Below are 22,508 nucleotides of genomic sequence, written 5' to 3'. Positions count from 1 at the left end.
TGAACAGCGATCCAAGAGACACCAGAATCGACTGGGCTAGAGCAACATGCAATACAAGACATTCTTATTATCTCTGTAAGTTTTTGTTCGTAACGGCAAACCAGTGTGTCTGCCTATCATATTGTTCGACAGCTCTGCTGCCTTTCTGTAGGGCTAAAACAGGCTTTGATTTTGCACCTTTGTGTCAGCGTTGCTTGCTTACTTTCAAATGTCACCAGCTTTCACTATTGCAAAATTAGCATACGCGCGGGTACTCCATTGTGTTTTATGTTTGCGTTCCTTTCCTAACTTGCATAAGCTTGAAGAGGAAAAAACACCGTTAACGCTTAGTGTATTTTTTCCTACTTTTAGCTAAGGATAATCAAATGAAATATTTCACTCCCTGTAAGACTTTTGTACTTCTAATCATAAAGTCCTACAGCTGATTATCAGCAAGGTCTGATATCTAGCCCGGCGTATCATTTTTTATTTAATTCCTAGCAAATATTTTAGGGCACAGTAGTTGGAACTGAAGCACTACCAGAAAAAAAATCTGTACCAGGCACCATACTCATTGGAAGTCCGTACGTATTGCTAAGTAAATTTGAAACAAGGGGCGGAGAGTCAAGTTTGCACCTGAAAGACTGCTCGCCAAATTGCATCATATTTGTTTTGGAAAACTTCAGGAGCTTGCTCAGGCTGAAATGTTCTTCAACTTTCCAACCTAATAATTATTTTATAAATATCAGAAGTGCAGTGCACTTAATTCTTTAGCTGAAGGCATTATTTTCAGTTTCTGTACACTGCTTCAAGCTTGCTCCATTTAATCATTTTAAAAGCTTATTTGGTGCAAATTGAATTTAACACTGTAGTTGCAGGGGTGTTATGTAAAAAGTCCGAGAGATCGCTGCTAGTGTAGGGTTTGTTGTACAACGATTGAGCTCCAGAGCTGCAGCAGAGATGGAATCATCCTAAACTCTCCAGCACCCTCTGTTGACGCGATACAGCAATGCCGTGTGCGTCGCTCCTTTATTGCCAGGAAATCTATCAAAATACGTAACAGAGAAATCTGTAGCTCCACTACATTTTACTTTCTAAAGATCTAGTTTATGGAGCTAAATCTTAATTTACCTTATGTTTGGGGATTAGTTTTCTTTTTATTTCTTCTATTGCCGTTCTGGTCTATCCAGTGGACCCGAATCAGAAAGCTTCAGTCATCTTACTCTTCTTGTATTTATATATATATATATATATATTTTTTTTTTTTTTTCGCTGCAGAGATCCTGAAGACTTTCCAAACTGCATATTTGGTGCAGTTGAAATGCAAATTGTCTGTTCTTTTGTAAACCCTTCAATTGTCAGACTGCTCTCTTTCAAAATAATAGAGGAGCCTGGAATCGCCCATGCTAAAATTAAGAATTTATAACTGTATGGAACAGATGTTTTCATAAACATTTGCTATAATTAATTTCAACTAGGGGATTGAAGGAACAAAGCAGTTTTTCCCTCTTCAAAACTTTATTGCCTTTTCCCCATACAGCAAACTCAGAAATCTTTGCTTTAATATCGTTAATGAAACAAATTTACTCTTCTGTTTGGTTTTCACTGTGAAAAAGGAAAGCTTAAATTGAAGAAGATTCTGACCTTTGGAACAATGGGCAGTTACGTTGAATTTCGGACATCGAGTATAAAGAATTAAAATACAGGCTGTTTGTCTTTAGGTGCTCATTTCTGAGACTAAAACTGTGTTGTCAATTGTCAAAGATTCCCACATATTAGAATAAATTTTATGCAGATCACTTTGATGAATATGTATCTGTGGAGTAAATAGTACGAAGGAATTTTATGTTTGAAGAGTTGTGAACCTTGATGTTACAAAAAGGAAAAGGAGTCTCGTGGCATTATATATAGTTTTAATGCATTGTAAAATGCTTATTGTATGTTGATTACCCCTTTATACTCACAATAAAGGTCTGCAATCTGTTAAGCAATTTTTTTTTGTTTGCATTATGTGAGAAACGCATTTTGACTAAAATTATTCTTCCATATTTGTATTGTCACTAGTTTTTCAGGGATATTGCTTGAAATGTATATAGATTTGGATTTAAATTTTGGTGCTATTGTGAAGAAGTAAAAAATACCCATACATTATTCTTCTGTTTTTACTAGTTTCTATATACCATATAAACATCATCTAGGGAGAAAAAAAAATGTTTAAAGTTTTAAAATAAGCACAGCTTAATTGTTTTGCACCTGAAAGAACCGGTGCAGCTGCAAGGATTTTTTGAGCAAAGTAGAATTCCTGACTGATCTGTCATCTATAAAGTGTGCAAAGAAAAATAGGTAGCTGTCATTAAAATTACATTTCAGCTTTCAATAACCATTTAATGAGTAGCGTAATTATATAAGTATGGTACCTCAAGTACTTCACTCAATAATTAAAAATAATCTCATCTTTAAAGTGAAAGCACTGTAATTATTATTTGACTTAACCAGGACCACTGTTATGATCTCCAGTGGCACCTCAGATTGTTCAAAGTGGTTTTGAAAGTATAAATTAAAATTGGATAAATCATTAAATTATTAAGCTTTAAATATCTGAAAATGAATATAGTGTGGAATTTGGAAGTCATGTTGTAAGAACTGACAACCTTAGACTGCAAGCATATATTTGTGTTAAAATTTTCCTTGTCTTTAATCATAAAACACCGCATTAATGATTGGGTGTTTTATATCAACTTAAACTTGAATTTTCAGAATTGTTAAATACCATTCTTAAAGAAGAATTCAGATTAGAGTACAAAGAAAATATTAAGCAGAGTGCAGACATGTCACCAAAGAGATCTATATCCATTTTGATACTTGTGAGCAGGGGAATGCACAGTTTGATTTCCTAAGTGGGATCACTTTTATCACCAATTCCTAAACTGACAGCCATAAAACCCTTTCATAGTCGACATCAGATTAGTAAATAGTTTATCACTTTAAAAATAGAAACGTGTTGTGTACCCACAAGTAGTCACGCATGTGTGTACACAAATATACGTATAGACAGGAAACATTTTTTTCATATCAAAACGTACTTTGAAAAGACAAGAATTTGGATTTCAATTCTTTTTTAAAAGTTAAAAGTATATCCGTAGAGTAAGGGGATTTCACTCAAGCTTCTTGTCTTAGACCTCTGGCTGGTTGTGATCTGTTTCTCTGGTCTTCTCTATGAGGATTCTAGTACTGGATTTTTGCATCTCATGTAAGACAGCTCTTTTCAGTGGGTTATTGAAGGAGATGATTGAGCAACCTCTGATCCCCACATGGTTCTTCACATGTTTTTCCACTCATTGAGCACTAGCATAAGCTTAAAGTGTCATTGTGCCTGCTGTGTACCTAGAGCCTCTTCTTGCGCTCAGAATGAGGGGCTCTGCAATGCTTCTTATTGCTGGAAGTGGAAGCTATGCACAGCACCTCGATAAAACTTTTCTTTGGAGTGAGGTTATACTACAGTTTGTTAAAAATAAAAATACAAAATAGTGTGCTTATTTAAATTAGGTTTCTCCTTGTTATAGTTTCTGCATACATTCTTCAGATAATACACAGAAAGTGTATTTGGCTTGCTTTTTACTCTGGTTTCATCTGTTTTATGTCTATACTCTCAAACGTTCTTAGAAGAGAAGTTACTGCAGGTGACAAGCCCGTGTGAATCTAGTACCAGAATAAACATATAATTTACAAATCCTTCTCCATGCCTTTTTGAAATCCAAAGAAGATGACATTTGAAATGTTCATTTTTATTAAATGCATCCATTTCTAGTTATTCCAATTCTCTTGAAACAGCTTCCAGCTCTGTTCATAGTTCCAGCTTCCAGCCACCTAAGTCCCAGCTCCCTTTAGCCCTGAGTCTCCATGCTCAAGCAAAGCCAACTAAAATACAGCAATGGAATGGTTTGGTTTTTTTTTCAGCAGAAAGAGTGTTCATTTCCAGGGAAGGCAGTTTCTCCCGTTAGATCAGCAGCAAGGAAGACATTCAGAAGGCTTTCACTCTCTTTGAAGGAACCGCCTTGTTTTATTATTGCATTAAAAACAGTGACTCCTGTAGTGTTGAAAAGCTGGGCACTTCAGCCTTCCTTACTTTGATATTGGTGCTTGCTATGGTACTGGATGTTTCCACTCACTTTTCTCTGTGAGTATAAGATTTATTTTAACTTCTTTTTTTTTTCCCCTCCAGCTATTGCATTTGAAGTTTGGAAAACTTCTTGGGATGTTTGGAACAGGGTTGGTAGAGCATCCTTTGTTTCTTCAGTGGAGCCCTTCCCATTTTTGAGGCTCAGGATCTAAAGATTAGTATGATCCTGAATCGATTAACATTTCTAAAGGAGACCACAAATTCAGTTATGAATATCGTGAATCTTTTATTCATAACTCTTAAGTGTACACCCTAATTTGACTAGAAAGTTCAATCATTATCACTGCAGATGCAAGTAACCTCTGTATTTCACTGAGAGTTCACCATACCTTTCAAACACAAGGCTAACTGGAACTTCCCTGAGGAGAGGTGATCTAGGGCATGGACTCCCACAGCTTATTGTCATTAGTTAGTAAAATACGTGTCCAGTTGTTCTCGTTTATTGCTGACTGTGAAAGCTTAGCAGGATTTGGTGGAAAGCCTTTCAGGTACTAGTAGGTGAAATATAAGGAATCTTTTTTTAAGTTAATGAGTACTTTCTACTTTGCATTATCGTTTTTAGCAGTTTTGACAAAAGGCATTAAATCATCTTTCAAGATATTATTAACAGAAGTATTTGCCTTAATGGGGATGGAATAAGGGGGAAAAAAGGCCAATTTACTAATTCATGTTTCTGAGAGAGCTGGAAGTACATAGTCCTCTCCAGTTTTGATAGCTGCTGCAAATGATAATATGAAGCAGCAAACGTGGCTCTCAGAAAAAACAGTAACTTGTATGAATGAGATTTATTAACAACAGGTGTACAATTAAGAATGCTGAAGTATTGAAGTGGTCGTTTAAAGTAGGGAAATTATTGTTTTTCTTCTGAGAGAATGCTTCAGAATGAAGAATGGTACATGTAGAGTTGTTTGTGAAGGACAGCTGACTGCAGATATGGATCTATCAGACCCCAGATCCCACCAAATTTTCCTTGTTGTATCCTGATGAAAGAAAATATTTTTAACTGAAGGTTTGGTTTTCTTCGTGGAGTCTAGATGATGCTTTGGGCAGGACAAATGGTATAGCAGAAAGGTGATAAAGGCCTTGCATTTTTTGAGATAGTACTTCAAGTAGGAAGAAGATCTTGTTGCCATTCTTTAAAAGAGTTCCAGAAGACCTTTTTCAGCATGTAAACTTCGCATTGTGAATGAGTTTCCTTTTCAGTCTGATTTTTCCTTTTTTAATTTTGAACCTTCCAGAACTACAATCTGGATAATGGAGCATGACAGTGTAGCCAAACTCCCAGAAATAAACGTGTGTGTTCTTATCAGTTCCATAGGTGAATTTTCCAGTCTCTTCTCTGTTTCTCTTCTGGACCTCGTGTCATAAAATATTTACTTCTTTTCTCAACATAGCAGAGAGCGTATTGTAACAATAGTGGAAGAAGGTTTTTCTTCCAACAGTTTCTTGATTCTAAATGAGTGAAGAGTGAAGGGAGGAACTGGCATTTCATACTTTTTAAAATGCTAGGTGTTACGTTTCTGAATGGTCACTCTTGGATTACTAATTACAAATCTGGATCCGAGTAATCATTTTCTATTTCACACTCAAACAAACAAACACTTTCACACAGCCCTGACACTAAAGTACAGAAATATCTGAGATTTCACTGGGGACGCATTCTTTTGGGGGGACATATTTTCCTGGCACGTGGGTTTTTACTTAGATTTTCAAAGTCAGTCAACAAAGAAAAAGTGAGTAATTCTGATTTTCACAACTTACTGTTTTTATGGGAAATTTGCCACAACAAGTGCCATCTCTGCACGCTACATTCTTTGCCAAGGAAGAGTCAGGCCATAAACATAAAGAGGAGTGTGACAGTCATTTTCTTAGACTAAATAAGTTGGAAAGGAACTTCAAGATCAGCAGGTCAAACCATCAACCTGACCTAACAAGTCTCATCACTAAATATTAGTGCCACATCCGCATATCTCTTAAATACCTCCAGGGACAGGGATTCACTGAGCAGTTCCTTACAACCCTCCCTCTGAAGAAATTCTTCCTAAGATCCAATATAAACCTCCCCTGGTGCAACCTGAGACCATTTTATTGTGTTCCATTACTTGTCACCTGAGAAAAGGGACCAGATGCTTTTCTTTCCGACTTGTCCTATGTATCTAATTTGACTTTAGCCACCAAGTTCTGTCACACTCCAAAGATTTAGGAGAGGTGAAACAAGACTCGTTCATAGTTCTTGTGATGGTTCTTAATGGCTTTTATTAATTTCTCCACTCAAGTCTCTACCTCATCTACAAACAAAATCATGACACTGAATGTAATTCTCTTTCTGGACTTGCAGCTGATTGTTTTGCAGTTTAATCTGCTAGAAATACAGTGTCTTACTGTATCCAGGCATTTTGCTTTGAAGAAAAAGACTGAAAGAACTTGGGATCAGTAAGCAGAACAGAGCCTGTAAAGGTGCATGATGCTATCTGTAAATGCATTAAGGAAATATACGAGGACATAGAAGAATTATTAAGCTCCAAAACAAGTTATAGAACAATAAATAGTATAAAGCAGGGCATGAATAAATTTTATTTGAAAAATAGAAGATTTCTTCTGGCTTTTAATAATACTTCAGTAGAAGCACTTAGCACAGAGAGGAAGGACTCCTTCTAGTGCTTGCTTTCTCTCAGCTTCACTCTTCTATGTATGCTTTTATATCTCAAGACATAAAACCAGATGTTTTACAGACATATTACTTAGGTAATTTCAGAGAAACTTTGAACATCTGCTATGAAAAAAAATACTGCTGTTACACAGTCAGCTCAACATTTTTCACAATATAGATGAACTTTTACATTCTTGGTAAAATCATAGTCATCTATTTATATGGTATAGCTCTTTGGCTTTATTCTAGTAAAATTGTGTTTTGTAACTTGAGAAGGGCCTCGAGTAAAACTTGCAGTAATATTCTTAGATTGCCAGAACAGTCAGGCTCCAAATTGAACATAGTGGCTAGTTGTTTCTATTGCCAGTTGTAAGAATTTGAAGATGCGAAACTGAGCCTTGACTAAGTAAGTTTTGTCATAAACTAAAATTAACATGTGCAGTAAAATCAATTGTAACACGTATTGTATTATTTATTGTCATGATCTGTGTTATAACAAAGGCTTCTCACTTTTATTTTGTATTAGGAGGATCAAATGAGAATGGAAGCACGCACCACACCTCAGATTCTGCTGGAACATTTATTTCTTACAGGTTTGTAATTTTTGATATTAATTTTGTAATTTTAATAATCTTGAATATAATAAGCAACACAATCTATTTAAAGCAAAATAACAGGTCTGTATTTTTCAAGACTATCATACAAGCTAAATTGCAACACTCAGTAGACTGAAGATTAAGGATTTAATTAAGAATGATATGAAAAACTTTTTTTCTAGATTACTATTTTTTAAGAAAGTTTTTCAAAACATTCAACTAATGAAAGTTCTGGACGTCTGTAAGCCTAATTCGTTTTTCCCTACGGTATGCAGTAAGGTAGAAATTCTCACCTACTTTAATAGAAACTGGATGTTGAAATTTTTAACTGATCAGAGTCACCCTTCTGATTTTCTCAAAAATAACTGCATTCGTGGGCAACATGGAACTCTATTTGTTAGTTACTGCAATTAAATTATAAAACAAAACCATAGGATTTGTTAAATTCTGGGACGAATATTTCAATTCTGTTTGTAGTAAATACCAGTTAAAGAAGCACAGTACTGAGCAGCTTTGCACAGCACTGTCAGTAAGCTTGAATCTTGCTTGGGTAAATACCAGAGGATGTCTTGTACTTGAAAGCAAAGCAAGGTAATTGGCAGATCTGTAGTTTCGTCTTTCAGCCAGCAAAATACTGCCTCTGCTACAAATGCTAAATCTTTGTCCTTGTAACTGATAATTAATAGTAAGATTTGTGCTAACTAGAATTACTGCATCTGATTTCAATGCTTAAGTATGGGAAAATAAAACAAGCCTACCATCAGACTATTTTGTATTCATTGAAGTAAACTATGATGAATGACATCTATTTCTTTCTCTGTTTGTAGTCTGCTGTAGCCTGTACTTCAAAGGGATGGGGAAGGCAGGAAGAACCTGCCTGTTTGCCCTGTCCTGGCTATCGGTAGATAGGAGTATAGCACACTCCTTGGCCAGCAAGCTGTGCTCAGTATGAGGAGCCCTCGGGTTGGGATGACAAGTGGGGACACAAGTGGAGAACTTGTTGCAGACTGGTGACGGATTGCTGATGAAAGCAGGGAAAAAGCAGCCTTGCCTTGAGGATGCTAAAAAGAAAGACTGACCTAGATGGATCAGCAAAGAGCTTGATGCAATTCAGACACCCAGAGAAAGCTTTTGGGCTGAGAGCTAGGTTAGAAAAAAGGATGTGCCTGCAGGGATGCATTTGGCCAGTGGAACCAAATCCTTGCAATTTTCTGTATGCTAGTAAGTCCGTGGTTCTGTTTTATGTTCTGATGAAACCTTCTTTGGATGATAAAAAACCCTTTGAGGACAGTTAGGATGTTCGTTTTAAGAATACTGTGTTAGCCGATCCATTTCAGGGTTCTGCCTTACTCAGTTTTGTGTTGTATTTGTGTTCTCTAACTTATGCAGCATACAATTTAATTTAAAAGATGGGCTCAAAAATATCACTGACAATAACTTCCGTGCTCTTCGGATGAGAAGCCTATACAGATACCATAACTGTGTGCTGGTTTTGACTAGGAGAGAGTTAATTTTCTTTATGGCTCTAACACTGCTATGTTCTGGATTTGTGATGAAAACAGTGTTGATTACATTGGGATGTTTTAGTTGTTGCTGAGCAGTGCTTACACAGAGCCAAAGACTTTTCTGTTTCTCATGCTGCCCTGCCAAGCAAGGATCTGGGTGCGCACAAGGATCTGGGAGGGTACACAGCCAGGACAGCTGACCCAAGCTGACCAAAGGGATATTTCACACCATATGGCATCATACTGAACGATAAAACTGGGGGAAAAGAGGAAAAGGCGAGGACATTCGCAGTTACGGTGTTTATCTTCCCAAGTAACCATTAGATGCGATGAAACCCTGCTTTCCTGGAAATGGCTGAACATCTGCCTGCCGATGGGAAGAAGTGAATGAATTCCATATTTTCTTTCCTTGCAGGCACAGCTTTTGCTTTACTTATTAAGCTGTCTTTATTTCAACCCAAGTGTTTTCTCAGTTTATCTTTGCAGTTCTTTCCCCCATCTCTGTGGGGTGGAATGAGCGAGTGACTATGGGGCACTTATATGCCTGATGATGTTAAATCTCAGCAGGCCATGAAGCAGTCTCTCAAAAGTAGGCAAGACAGAATTTAGCCAGATCAGCAAAAGGAAAAGGCTGAGAGCTCTTCTCTGCCATTAATTCCAGGACACTTATAACTGAAAACTGTTAACTCCAGAGACCAGCTGTTGTACCCACCAAAGTAAAGTTTGGGGAAGGAGGCAGATCCAGCTAGACTCTGGTTCCATGATCTGTGCTGCGGTGCTGGGGCCCTAACCCTCTCATCCTACCCCTGGCACTCACCTGTTGTTGAGCTGGTCCAAGGGACTGAACTGGCCCATCTAGGGCAAACTTTGTGGTGATTTAGTTCATGGTGTCATCCTGCCGAAAAGTTTGAATGAGTACCAGTGCCAGGGGAAGGAAAGCAGCTAGAACATACAGTTAGGAGTAAGTGGTTGGACAGAGAATGGCAACATTTCCTTCTGTCGGCTTAAAACATAACGAATCTCCAGTTGAGTCAGTCTGTGGTTCATTGATGGAGGCTTTGCAGCCCAAGACACTATCAGTGCAGAATCCTGTGGATTGATCAGGCATAACACACCCGGATTGTACGCTGTGCAGCCTCTCCTTTGCATTGATTCAATCAAATAGCTAATGGGCAATTATTCCAGTGCTGGAGAATTTGATGTTTAACACTTATGTATCAGTCTCAGGACTTAGATGTATATGCTTATGGATCTTATGTATATATCTTTTTAGTACTTCTGGTATTTTATGCCTTGTTACTAAAAACATAATTAGAACAGTTATTACAGTGCCCTAAACTTATTCCAGTGTGCCAAACCATCCTTAATGCTCCACAAGTAAGTAGAGGATAAAATTGGCCATTGTATCTCCATATTACTTAGTCCAAAGTGCATATAATAAATAAACATGATGTTGACGATGAATTCCACTGGAAAATAATCATATTCTGTCAGAGAAGATTACAACACAACTTACAAAACTGAAATCAATTAACGTTTTAAAAGGAACCCCATATATCACTGCCAGAGTATTGTTGTTGCAATTAGAGGCAAGATGATAAAGCAAGATAGTACAGTATGTATATGTGTATGTACGAATATATAAAAGAAACATCTAGCTTTTAATAGTTAGCAGGCTAGCACCATTTTTAAGTAATATTACAGAGTTTAAGTCATGAAATGAATGTTTTCTGCTCAGTGGCAAGTAACTGCCATCATACTATGAGACAGGCTGTAAATTTGCTGATTTGAGTTGAATATTGTATTGATAGTTACAATTCAGGGCTGCATGTTATGTAAAAATGAGCAGCTAATACCTTATGAAAGATTAAAAGTGAATCTTAAACTACCTTGAAAGTTAACGATGGTAAATGTATGTTATTTCTTTAAGGACTCATTAGAGATTTTGATTTAGCTGTCAATGAATATTGTTTCAGTAAATTACTCATTTGATAAAACTGATGATAGTCTTGTTTATCCAATGTGTTTCAGTCTACTCTGCTTAAAAGAGATTGGCTAGTTGATTTTGCTGTAAAACAGACAAAGCTTTTGGATCTTGATAGATGTCATGGCTGCAGAAGGCTAGCAGATGCAAATTCTATGAGAAATTTTAATTACTAAAGCTTTTTTAAGTTTTTTTCTTGCAGTAGTCCCTTTACAATTTGTTTAGGGGAAGAGGGACTTCTTAATATGATGGTGTCATCTCAGTGTATGTGGATCTTGCATGCATTGGTCACGGCACAGATTTAGTGCTGCTTATGTTCAGATAGTAAGCATTTCCCTCTAGGTCATAAAATTTATAAGTAATGTAAGTGAAAAGCATGTGTGAGTGACACATATTCCTAAATATTCTGCAAGTTTGAATGCATCCTGTCAGGTCACAGAGAATTTTCTAGTTGGTTTTCAGGTTCTGATGGAAAAGTTTGTGCTCTTGAGAAGATGCTTTACTAATAAGATACTACGGAAATTCTTTCCTAGAACTATGTTATCAAAATTTGAAGTTCACTATTAGAAAAAATTTCTAAAATATTTAGACATTTCATAACTCTTGCCTTTAAAACATAAGAAACTTGGGGAAATCTTTGAGTCTTAGTATGCTGTATTATTGCACTGCTTTGGGTGAAGCCTTGTCTGGATGTGCAAATTGGCTGGACTTAACCTACAGGAAAAGAAAAATAGGTGTGGATCTCTAGTTTCAGTATCTGCAATGCAGTGCCACTGGAAGGTAGAAATACTGTCTTTCTATTGCCTTCCCAAGGGCAGCTGACCTTCTCCTCGCCAAAGAGGTGAACCCCTTGCCAGCACATATGACTACAGACTATTACATTAATCTGTTTAGCCTCAGTACCAGCTGCTTGCATGTTTTTAATTATCTTATTAGATGGTATAACAGTGACCTATGAAATAAAATGAAGGTGAGTATTTTTTAACTTTATTTTACAGGCTATTTTTCTAAATATATTTTAATGACCTAATTATGACTTTTAGGGAGAGCCATTGATGCAGACATTCAATTTGGCTGATAGAATCTAACATCCCAAGGACACTTATTTTCTTCCAAGGTGGATTTGTACATTAATACTGCTTCTAATAAATATATAGCCTAAGAAAAGCTCACTTTTCATACTTGTATTGTTAACTTACTTCATGATTAAGAGACCCCTGACAGGTCCGCTGGATAATTTCTTACTACATCTCTGCACTTGTATATAGTTTTAATTTCTACCCTGTGTATCAAGATTAAGTGCTTTCCTGTGTGGCTTAAATTCCATGTTTAAACATGCAATGATTGCACAGTTGTGGGATATATAGTCAGTGTATATTCTTCCTTCTGCTGATATTTAAGCTAGGCAGCAGAGCTGGTATAAGAAATACTTCGTTGTTCTATTGTCTTCCCCTGACTTCTTACAGATTCTGCTTACCAGATGTTTTCTCTCTTACTGCAAAAAGGCAATGTGGTCCTGCTGGCTGAGGCATGTTTCTTGTGCACCAGCCAACAACTCCAGGACTGATATTGAGCATACAGAAGAAAGACAGAAAGGGGTGCAAGCTGTTTCTCCCTGTTTCCATCCCTTTCCAAAAGTGGGTACTGAAACTAGTTTGACTCCTGTTTGACTTATGGTTTTTCTTAGCAGCTGAGTGATAAATCACTACATAGCCTCTGTCCTTATATGCAAATATGTAGGCAACATATGCCTTGCAGAAAATTCTTGTTTTAATTTCATAGGAAACAACGTTTTCCCATCTATACACACCTATTAGTCTTGTTAGTATAAAGGTGTGTTCCTTTATTGTTTTACTTTCAAGATATCCTCATAACCTATTTTTCCTGAGTTTATACACGATGTGATCACACATAATCAAGAGCTGGAAAAAACAAGCTCTTTTTTCTTTTGGGATTTAAAATATTTCAAGATTCAAAAATTGTAGAGTAAAAGGTGAGACATTTCTGTTCTGTAAGGAGAATTCTCAGCACTTACATCTTTCCACTCTTTCCACAATGCAGTAGTAAAACTGGCATCCATGTTTGTTTTGTCTCACCTAGGAAAAAAATTTGGACAGCATCCTGGTTGATGCCATTTACTTGCAGAGAGGCCTTTTCACTATAAGTCTATTTTGTCTAAGCCTCTGAAACTCAGAATGATTATGTTCTGAATGTGTTTATAGTGGTCTGTGCCAGTAGTCTCATTTTTTCCCTGTTTGTGAAGAAGTTTGCAATTCCATCCTGCAGTTCTCTTATTTCTAGCAAGAGAAAGTGACTTCTTGCACTGAGTTTTCCTTCAGAAGCTTTTTTTTTCCAAATCCAAGAAGACCACTGTAGCACCTACTGAGAGCTTGGAAGATTTCCGTTTTCCTCTGAATTCTTTCAAAATTCTTTTCCTTACTTTTCCTGTTCAAGGGCCCTTACACAACTTCTAGCTGTACTTTGTCAGACCTTTTATTGGATCCTGCTGTCCAAATGAATTTGCTAAGAAGTCATTAAGACAAGGAAGAAGAAAGTTGTTTCTGAGGAATTCAGTCCCTACATGCAATATGCATTTTCTAAGATCCAGACATTTCAAGAGATATAAATAATTGTGGATTTTTTGAGCTTGTGTGTGTGTGTGTTCATATAACAAGGCTACATGCACATGAACTAAAAAAATTTGTAGAGGTGTCGTTAGCTGTATGTCTAGAAGGGAGAAGTAACAAATTAACACTAGAAATACCAGTTAGACTGAAGCAGCACAAATAGTCTATCTTTAGCCTGCTCAGTTACTAGAAAGGTTATCAGTTAAATGATTAAAAATTGATCTGATGCTTCACCTTCCCATGTTTGCATCTCTCCCTTTGCTCTCATGGAAGGTTAGTGACCTTGCTTCAACTAGGTGGCTGGATGTTAGCTGACAGACTTTGGGTGACATGGCCTTCTTTATGGAGAAGGCTCCGGGGAGACCTCATTATGGCCTTCCAATACTTGAAGGGAGCATATAAACAGGCAGGGGAACAATTGTTTATGAGGGTGGATAGCGATAGGACAAGGGGGAATGGTTTTAAACTGAGACAGGGGAGATTTAAGTTAGATGTAGGAGGAAGTTTTTCACTCAGAGGGTGGTGACGCGCTGGAACAGGTTGCCCAAGGAGGTTGAGGATGCCCCATCGTTGGAGGCATTCAAGGCCAGGCTGGATGTGGCTCTGGGCAGCCTGGTCTAGTGGTTGGCAACCCTACACTCAGCAGGGGAGCTGAAACTCGATGATCTTTGAGGTCCTTTTCAACCCAGGCCATTCTGTGATTCTATGACTCGATCCTGCAGCCAATTCTTCATCCATTGAACAGTCCGCCCATCAAACCTATATCTCTCCAATTTGGAGAGAAGGATGTTGTGGGGTACCACGTCGAAGGCCTTACTGAAGTCCAGATAGATGACCTCAGTGGCTCTTCCTTTGTCCTTTGATGAAATGACACCATCATAAAAGGCCACTCAGTTGGTCAAACAGGCTCTCAGTCAAACCATGCTGGTTCTCCCGTATCACATCCCTGTCTTCCATGTGCCTTAGCATTGCTTCTGCAAAAGCTAAACAAGACCAGGGTTAGAAGGGAAGTGTTGTCCCCGTTCATGACCTGCAGCATCTGAGGCACGGACTCAGATGTGAACAATCTAAATCATTTATTACAGGTTCTAACATCCCATGTATACATTCACAAGTTTTCTCTTTTAATTTTCCCACCCGCCTTTACATGTCAACAAAACATTCCACAAACACTTCTTAACCATGCATGCACGTGCTTATGCAATCAGAGCCATGAGTCATTCCTTTTGCTTTTCTCTTCTTTGGGAGATGTCCTTGGTTCTCAGTGTTGCTTTCTCATGCCGTTTATCTTGCTCCGCAGCTTCTGCTCTGAATAGTCTTTCTTGTATCCCCACAGTGACCCATGCCAGAAATGAATGAAAATGAGGTTTTGAGTACAAGGCTCTGTGCCTGATGCAGTGTTGCTACAAGTAGAGTCCTGCTGACCGTAAAGACTTGTGTCTCTTCTCCCAACTGCACTGCACACATGCTATCAGCTTCAATATTAAGTATTTGCTTATGTTAAGGAAATGATTTTACCTTTCTTCATCCAAACCTTTTTTACTCTGTGTCGGCCAAAATTAGGTGAAACCTTAAAAGTTTAGAAAACCTGGCCTTTGAATTTTGAGCCTCCCAGCAGCGCAGCTATGAGGAGCAACAGAAAAAAATACATATATTTTCCAAGCAGAGCAATAAGCTTTCACATTAAAGCATTCAAGTAGAGTTACAGGGTATCAAATATAAATCTGTGTATTTCAGAAATGTTTATGTTTTAGAAACTTTCTGCTTATTACTTGTTACTACATTTCAATTGCTTTTTTTCAGGTTTTTACAGAATAAACTCTGTTTTCATTACACTCCTGGCTTTTGCTTCACTTTTTTCTCAAATGTTCTTTTTATGGCCTAATAAATAACACAAACTGTGCATGCTTCTTGGGTGTATGCAGCATGTTTGAACAGAACTATTGCCTGTGAATGTAGATACTCTATTCACTTACTGATGTTTCTATCGATAAAGACCTCTTATTGCAAAACATACGGCATGATAATCAGAGGACTTGGCTGCTTTCTGATGGCCTGTTCAGTAGCTTGTTGCTTCATTGGGTGCCTCTCAGGAGCTGAGTTTGGGTCTCAACATTTTAAAAAGTACATTCCGAAGATAAATACATGAGACAAAATAACTATATACACTGTTTAATAAGCTGTCAGGTACTGGTTTCTTCATTACCCATTGTTTCAAATGAAATTTAAGTAATGGATAGTAACATTTAGCCAATAGGTCCTAGCCCTTGCATTCCCAGAACATAATCTTTGAACTTTTCAGTGACATAGATTGAAGTTCAGTGTGCTTGTTCCTCATTTACATTTCTACATTTTTATGAGTTTTAGAGTCTTCCCTGGTGTTTGATGTTGTTTGAACATCATAGTACAAAAATATTTTTTATACTAGTGTTAAACTTCGGAAGAATCTGCATTTGTATGCATCAGCAGCTTTATTTCTTTCATAAATCAGTACTTATAGAAGTTAGCTGGCGTTGTTTGCCACAGTATCTGTGCCATACCACTTTTCCTCTTTTGTCTTTCTTCCTCTTTTGAAAAGAGTATTTATTTTGTAATGAGCTTAGGTGGGCTAAGGCTGTATTCTGCGTATCTGTCATTGGTGTATAGGTTTTACCATTATGCTGCAGATTCAAATTTAGCCAAAGACCTTGAGGCTGATATTCCACTATAGGTTCTCATTCTTTGTTACCTATACCGGAAAGCTCCCACAGCTCAGCATTGTCTCAGTACAACTCCAGGAATTGCTATTCCAGAATTATTTTCTAGGCTTCTTGTTCCCTTCCTTACAGTCTGTAGTCAGACTGTGACACTTTTCTTCGAAATCTTCAGATTTTTTTCTCTCAAAATCAAATCTTTTTAATTGTCTTAACAACTATTATAGCTCTAAAATATATCCTAAGACATATCCTGTTGGAAAGAAAGAAAAGAATAAATATATATGGTTTGCTGATCAACCTCATTTCTTATAAGCAAAAAAGCATGTGTGCTAGAGCAGACCTCAACATAAAGTTGCTTCACAGACAGGCTCAAACTCTACCATGCTTATGGTAGAAATGTACGTTTCAGGAGATGAGAACTAAGAAAAAACCTTGCAGAACAAATCTGCAGCCTTCATCCCCTCCATTTTGCTTGCTTTTTCATCTAAATAATCCGTCTCAGTAAATATTTTACATTGGACCTTCACTGCATAGATACACCACATGAAATTAAGTTTTTTAAAGGAACATTAATCTAATTACTTTTTTCCCCTGTAGGTCTTACATTATTAAAAGTTTACAGTATGTACCACAACCTATTAGACTGCATATTTAAACAAATGAGAATATAAAAGTATATACAAAGTAAACAGAAAACACTAACATTTATATTTACCTGTATTGTACAACTTAAAGGTGATATTATAACACATGATTGTGCATAATTTTCTAGTTTGATTAGAAACAATTGCATGTTCTTATTCGCAGTTTAAGTCGTTCCAGCTGGCTCTAGAAGTCTCTCACTTCAGTGAAGCAAATGGGATGTGGTAGACTTGATTTGCAATCTTTATTGCTCGTTTCACTTTGACCGATGAGATTTCTACAAGCCTGGGTTAACAAGGCTCAGACATATTAGTTTACAGAGTGGGGCCGTATCATTTCTGAAATTATTCTTTTAGATTTGAAAGGTTGTTGATATTGCATGGTGTTGCCATTATTAAAACAGTCTCTAAAATTATAAGGTTTCATTTATTACCCTTAATTCAAAATATTTGAGAAATGAATTAGTGAGTGCTCTTCAGAAAGGATTTTGGATATCATTTAACTTTCCTAATACTGAGGCAGATTCCAACTTCTATTTACACAGAAGTCTTTTTTTCTGTCGCATATAACTTTTCTTTTTAGTTATCCCAGCAGCCAAGAGGAGATATAATCTTGCCAAATTTCTTTTGGCTGTTTTAAATGTAATTTTGTTCAAAATATGTTTGGAACTGCATTAGAAGTTTCTTTTAAAAAGCATAGTGTCATCTGCACTAATACAATTTAAGAAGTGTTGAAATTACTTACTGCGTAGCAATCACTCCCAGCAGCTGGTGAAAAAAAATAACCTTTAAAGGTTTTTTCCTCTCTGTTCTTTCTATTTGCAGTTACACTGGTTCAAACCTTTTACTAACTCAGCTGACATCCCAGTATTTTGAATGACTTTGTAGAATGTGGTCCACTTTTAGAACAATGTGAATAGCTTCAGAATTCGACCTGTTTTGTGCATAGGGGAATGCATCACTCTGGAAGCACTGCTACCTTAGGGAGGCAGCTTGGCAGAAGTTATAATGGCCAATGATGCTACAAAATTTACAATGGCAAATGAAGAATATTATACATGATAGAAACAGGAGGGTTATTTAGATAGGCATAATATACTGTAGTTACTGAAGTATAAATGACTATCAAAGAAAGGGCCAGATTTTTCTCAAGCTGTGTCTGCTATATACCATACGCTGTATTTAAAGGAGGCAGAATTGTGGTAAACAATCATAGGCAGCTCACTGCAGAAGACTGGGATGTATAGGAGATACGGAAACAGTGAAATGACTGGATAGGCTTTCTGCCTTACAGAATAGGGGATGTGGCAGCAAGAAAGGAAGTTGCCCCATACTGCTGTAGTTACTAGCTGCTATTTTAGTCGCTTGGGATTACTGGTAGCAGAAGCTAAAAGCAGCCTTAACCCCTGCAAACTAACCCTGCTTCAGTCATCTTTGTTCTTATCCCAAGTATATTTGCTTTTCAGTGAATTAATAGTAATTATTAATCAAGATCTGGAAATAAACAACCATTTTTTAGAAAATCATAGGATCACCAAGGTTGGAGAAGACCTCATCTAATCCAGCCATGATGGTCCTAGCTGAAACGTGACAGTGCATTCAGAAGCACAAGTCTAGTCCCAGCTTGAATTATGCATTTCCTCCTGTCTCAGAGGAGCAGGCCTATAATCCTATGATCCATTCCCCAACTACTCCCAGCAACTGTATCTTAGAATTATTTTTCCAAAACTGCACAAGTTCTATCCAGAATGAGGTTTTAAAAAAGTCCTCCTCACAACTCAGCTTAAAAGGCTAAAAACTATCTAAATTTAGCTTGCATATATTTAGGGCATTTTTTAAAGCAAGAATTTGTTACTATCTAGTATAACCTCTTCTGTGACTTTAACTGCTGAAGGAAGTCTGGTGAGATCTTACCCTGGAGTCACAATAGTAGTTTCCCTCTTTCTGGTTTCATTTGGTCTCCCAGGGAGAAGTAATAGTCTCCCTTGTGACAGTCAAAAAAGGAGATGTTCACCTTAAGGACATACAATGAAAATAAATCAGAAACACATTTCCTTGCACAGAGCCCTGCTCTTTGCATTGCAGTTACCATCTGAATTTTAGAGTGGATGCAGAACATCTCTAAGCAAGTCTTAGGCTACCAGGACCATCGCATGGGCTTATACTATTCTTGAGATTTGTTTCAGTAGAAGGTGCAGGAAATATAGATTTAATTCTTTTATTCAGACTCAGTAGATGGTTTGGGACAATTAATTTCCAATTGTTTCCCAGTAGAACAGATTTACTTGTATATTAATGAGGCACAGGTGTTAGGCCCCTGGTGCCTGCATGCCTGGGAGGCATATTTAGGTTGTTTATCTAGTCAGCCATAGGTACTGCAAGGTACTCAAGCTTGCCTTTAACAGTTTATACAGTGAAGCTTTTTAATTTTTTGATGTTTTTTTAAATTTGCTAGCACCTGTTAAAATTTTAAAACTGATCATGTAGAAAGAAGTAGGAGTGATTTCAATAGTAAATAGCACTAAATGTTAAAGAAAGTCATCTTCTATTATGCTTAACTGCCCAGCTTGACATTAAGAAGAAAAGAAGGTTCATTTAAGCAAATATGTCATGTGAGGAGCTAATACAGTCAACTGTATACTTTTCTGTTGCATATTTTTGGAATAGGTACTTCTTTGTCTAGAGCTGAAACATGAATGTGCTTATATTAATATTCATTTTTCTTGTTTATTCACTGAACTGCGGTACCAACATTTTAGAGGAAATGGAATAGCCTCCATAGACATTATGAATTTCAGTAGCTGGCATAATTATAGCGATCTACATATTCATTAAATCCAAAGAAGAAATGTGTCCAAAAAGACAGCCATGCGTTTAGAAATGGTACACAACTAAATATATACATTTTAAAAGAGTTGCTTTCCTTTCCTTATCCAAAATCGTGTAGTGTCATATAGTCCTTAAATCAGCTATGGCTTTTTTTTTTTTTGCATAAATGTTCATTCCTTTTGCTTTTGCACACAGTAAAGAATGGGAAGAACTATTTGTAAACAACAATTACTTGGCAACTATACGGCTGAAGGGGATTAATGGGCAGCTGAGAAGCAGCAGGTTCCGTAGTGTTTGCTGGAAGGTAAGAAGAGAAAATATTTATTTACAGTTTGTGGTTGCAATATATCAACACATTACCTGATGCGCTGGAAGATTATTGATGCAAAGAATCATGAATTTTCCAGCAGACTTCATTCCAATGTTTTCCTCTTCGTTTTTGTAATTCATAGGACATTTGCTAATCATATTGAGTTGCCTTAAAGCTGAATTGTGAGTGGTAGCAAAAGATTCCTTGGAAAGACTCTCTTTGTGTTGGGTGTTATGTTTGAAATTGAGTGCCACACAGCCATCTCTCCTGTCAGTGTATGTACACTGAAACCATGCAATGGAAGTAGAAAAGTTTGTCTCAGAATTTATGTTTTGTGGTATGGAACTCTGAACTCCTTTTAAATCAGTTGGATGCTTCTCCTAGAAACTTTTTCCCAGAGAAATGAGAAAATGAGGACCAATCCCTCTTGTAAGGGAGGGAAGGTGGAAACACGAAAGATCCTTAAGAGGTTCCTCACTACATTTTTCAATAACTGCAGGGAAAGGTATAGAGAAAGAAAGCAAAGTTGCACTGAGATGCTATATAATGTCCAAAAGAGCTGTGTTGCACTGGCATCAGATGTAGCTTTGATAATAGAGAACATTTTCCCTGGTAGAGTTGCTCAGTGTTAACACTGTTAATTTAAATGACCTCACCTGGAATTTCTCAAGCTTGACTTTCGCACGAAGACCTTTGAAAAGAAAATCAAAATACACTTTGTATATTAAATAAACAAATTTCAAAAGCTACATGTATGTGGCATTGAACAAATTTAAAGATTATGAAAATATTTTCTTTAGAGGCCAGATTAATATTTGCCACAAGCATTTTTGTAATTAGTCTGTTCCTTCTTGTGCCTCTAAATAAAAAGGCCTTAACTCAGAAACCCAAACTAACAGAAGTATTAAGTCCCTCGCTATCCACTGATTAAATCAGGGAGTGGTTTTATTCTAGAAATGAGACTGGTTTTATTTGCACATCCTGATATGGGTTAGGACTCTGTTTTAAATTGTTTATTTTGAAGATACTATCAATGCTTTCATTAACTTCTCAAATACTTAAAATATTTTTAGCAATTTGGGAATGCTTTTTTTTTTGGTCACTATTTGCTGTTTCATAACCCTTTATAATATGTACCTGAAAGCATGTTTGAAGAAAACACTCTATTTTTCATTATTTTATATGCAATTAAATAGCATTTTCCAATAGATGTTTCTTTCTGGCCCCATTTAAACAGATATCTGAAAGAATTGAGACGTAGATATTCTCAATGATTTTTTGCACAATTAAATATTTTAAGTTTCTCACAGAATTGTAGAATGTCTTTTTTTTTGTATAGACTAAGATTTCCCCTTTCCTCATTTCTTAGGTAGTCTCTACCTCTGCATGGTTACTTTCTGCTCAGCATTCATGCTTGGTTTTAGGCATGTTGCATCAGCTCCTCAATGTTATGTAAATCGCTCAAGATTTAGATATTTGTTTTCATCCCTTCTTTGCATTTTGTTTCTGCCTTGGAAGTCATAGTCAACTGTACTGGAGTTGCTGCAGCTTTCAAAACTTGAGTTTGTGGTTTCTATAATATCTAATGCTTTCTGTTGTATAATAGAACTGTAATTGTTTCTGGCTTCTTTTTTTATTGACAGGAAAGTCCTAAAGTCAGGATTATCCTATAGGTCTTTACTTCTATCTCCTTAAGTCTAGAATACTTGTTCTTCCTTCCTTCTTCAGATTGTGCTATCTGGTAGGACGTATATGAAAAGCTGTATTACATTGATTAAATTAATTGGTTTTATTTTCTTTTGTTAATAGTTGTTTCTGGAGGTTCTACCCCAAGACAGAAGTCAGTGGATTAAAAACACTTCAGAATTAAGAACTTCATATAATAAGATAAAAGAAATTGTAAGTTGGTATAAAATAGATTGTCATGATTTCACGTAGGTACTAATGCTTGTAGTATAGTGCAAGAGGATTTGAATTTTTTCTGTTCTTATCCAGCACATTACAAACCCTCGGAAAGCAGGACAGCAAGATCTGATAATCAACAATCCGCTCTCTCAGGATGAGGGGGTAAGTTAAGCCTTTGTTCCATTAATGTATGTGCTACGATAGTTGTCATCGTCGTCATCCTGACATCTCTAATAAGAAAGCAGAAAGTATTTTCAAACTCTTGACACTTCGATGGGAATTTAATTTTTGGCAACTTTTTTTATACGTTGCTTTTGTACTCCATTTTATTATATGTGAAAAGTATATATTCAGTATGTTATACCACATATCTTCAAGCATTTCTGCTAATTGTAATTTTTTAGCTTGTTTCCATTTTTGAAAGTTCTTTTTTTGCCAAATTTTCAAAATAACTTAATGTGATTAAAATAATTTGTTTGGCTGTATTTAAGACATTTACACCTAGAAAGACTTTCACAGATCTCTCTGATGGAGAGATACTACTTTGTTCACTAACAGAAGCCCATATTTGTTTATATTTAGTGCAGTTCTCTGATTCATATTTAA

The 22,508-nt window shown here is 36.7% G+C and overlaps 1 protein-coding gene across 6 annotated transcripts in view; it reads left to right on the top strand.

Moving 5' to 3' along the window:
- The window catches only part of TBC1D5 (TBC1 domain family member 5), a 305,440-nt gene that overhangs the window by 142,423 nt on the left and 140,509 nt on the right, over positions 1 to 22,508 (top strand). For all 6 annotated transcript variants that reach the window (XM_021386231.1, XM_021386226.1, XM_021386230.1 and 3 more), the window contains 4 exons: positions 7,336 to 7,402; positions 19,883 to 19,991; positions 21,807 to 21,896; positions 21,993 to 22,064. In XM_021386231.1, the coding sequence (XP_021241906.1) occupies positions 7,336 to 7,402; positions 19,883 to 19,991; positions 21,807 to 21,896; positions 21,993 to 22,064 (338 nt within the window). The remainder of the gene's footprint in view (positions 1 to 7,335; positions 7,403 to 19,882; positions 19,992 to 21,806; positions 21,897 to 21,992; positions 22,065 to 22,508) is intronic.

Source organism: Numida meleagris, chromosome 2 (assembly GCF_002078875.1).
Source record: "Numida meleagris isolate 19003 breed g44 Domestic line chromosome 2, NumMel1.0, whole genome shotgun sequence".
Taxonomy (NCBI): Eukaryota; Metazoa; Chordata; class Aves; order Galliformes; family Numididae; genus Numida; species Numida meleagris.
The sequence above is the reverse complement of the archived record's forward strand: the minus strand, read 5'-3'. Positions and strand labels throughout refer to the sequence as shown.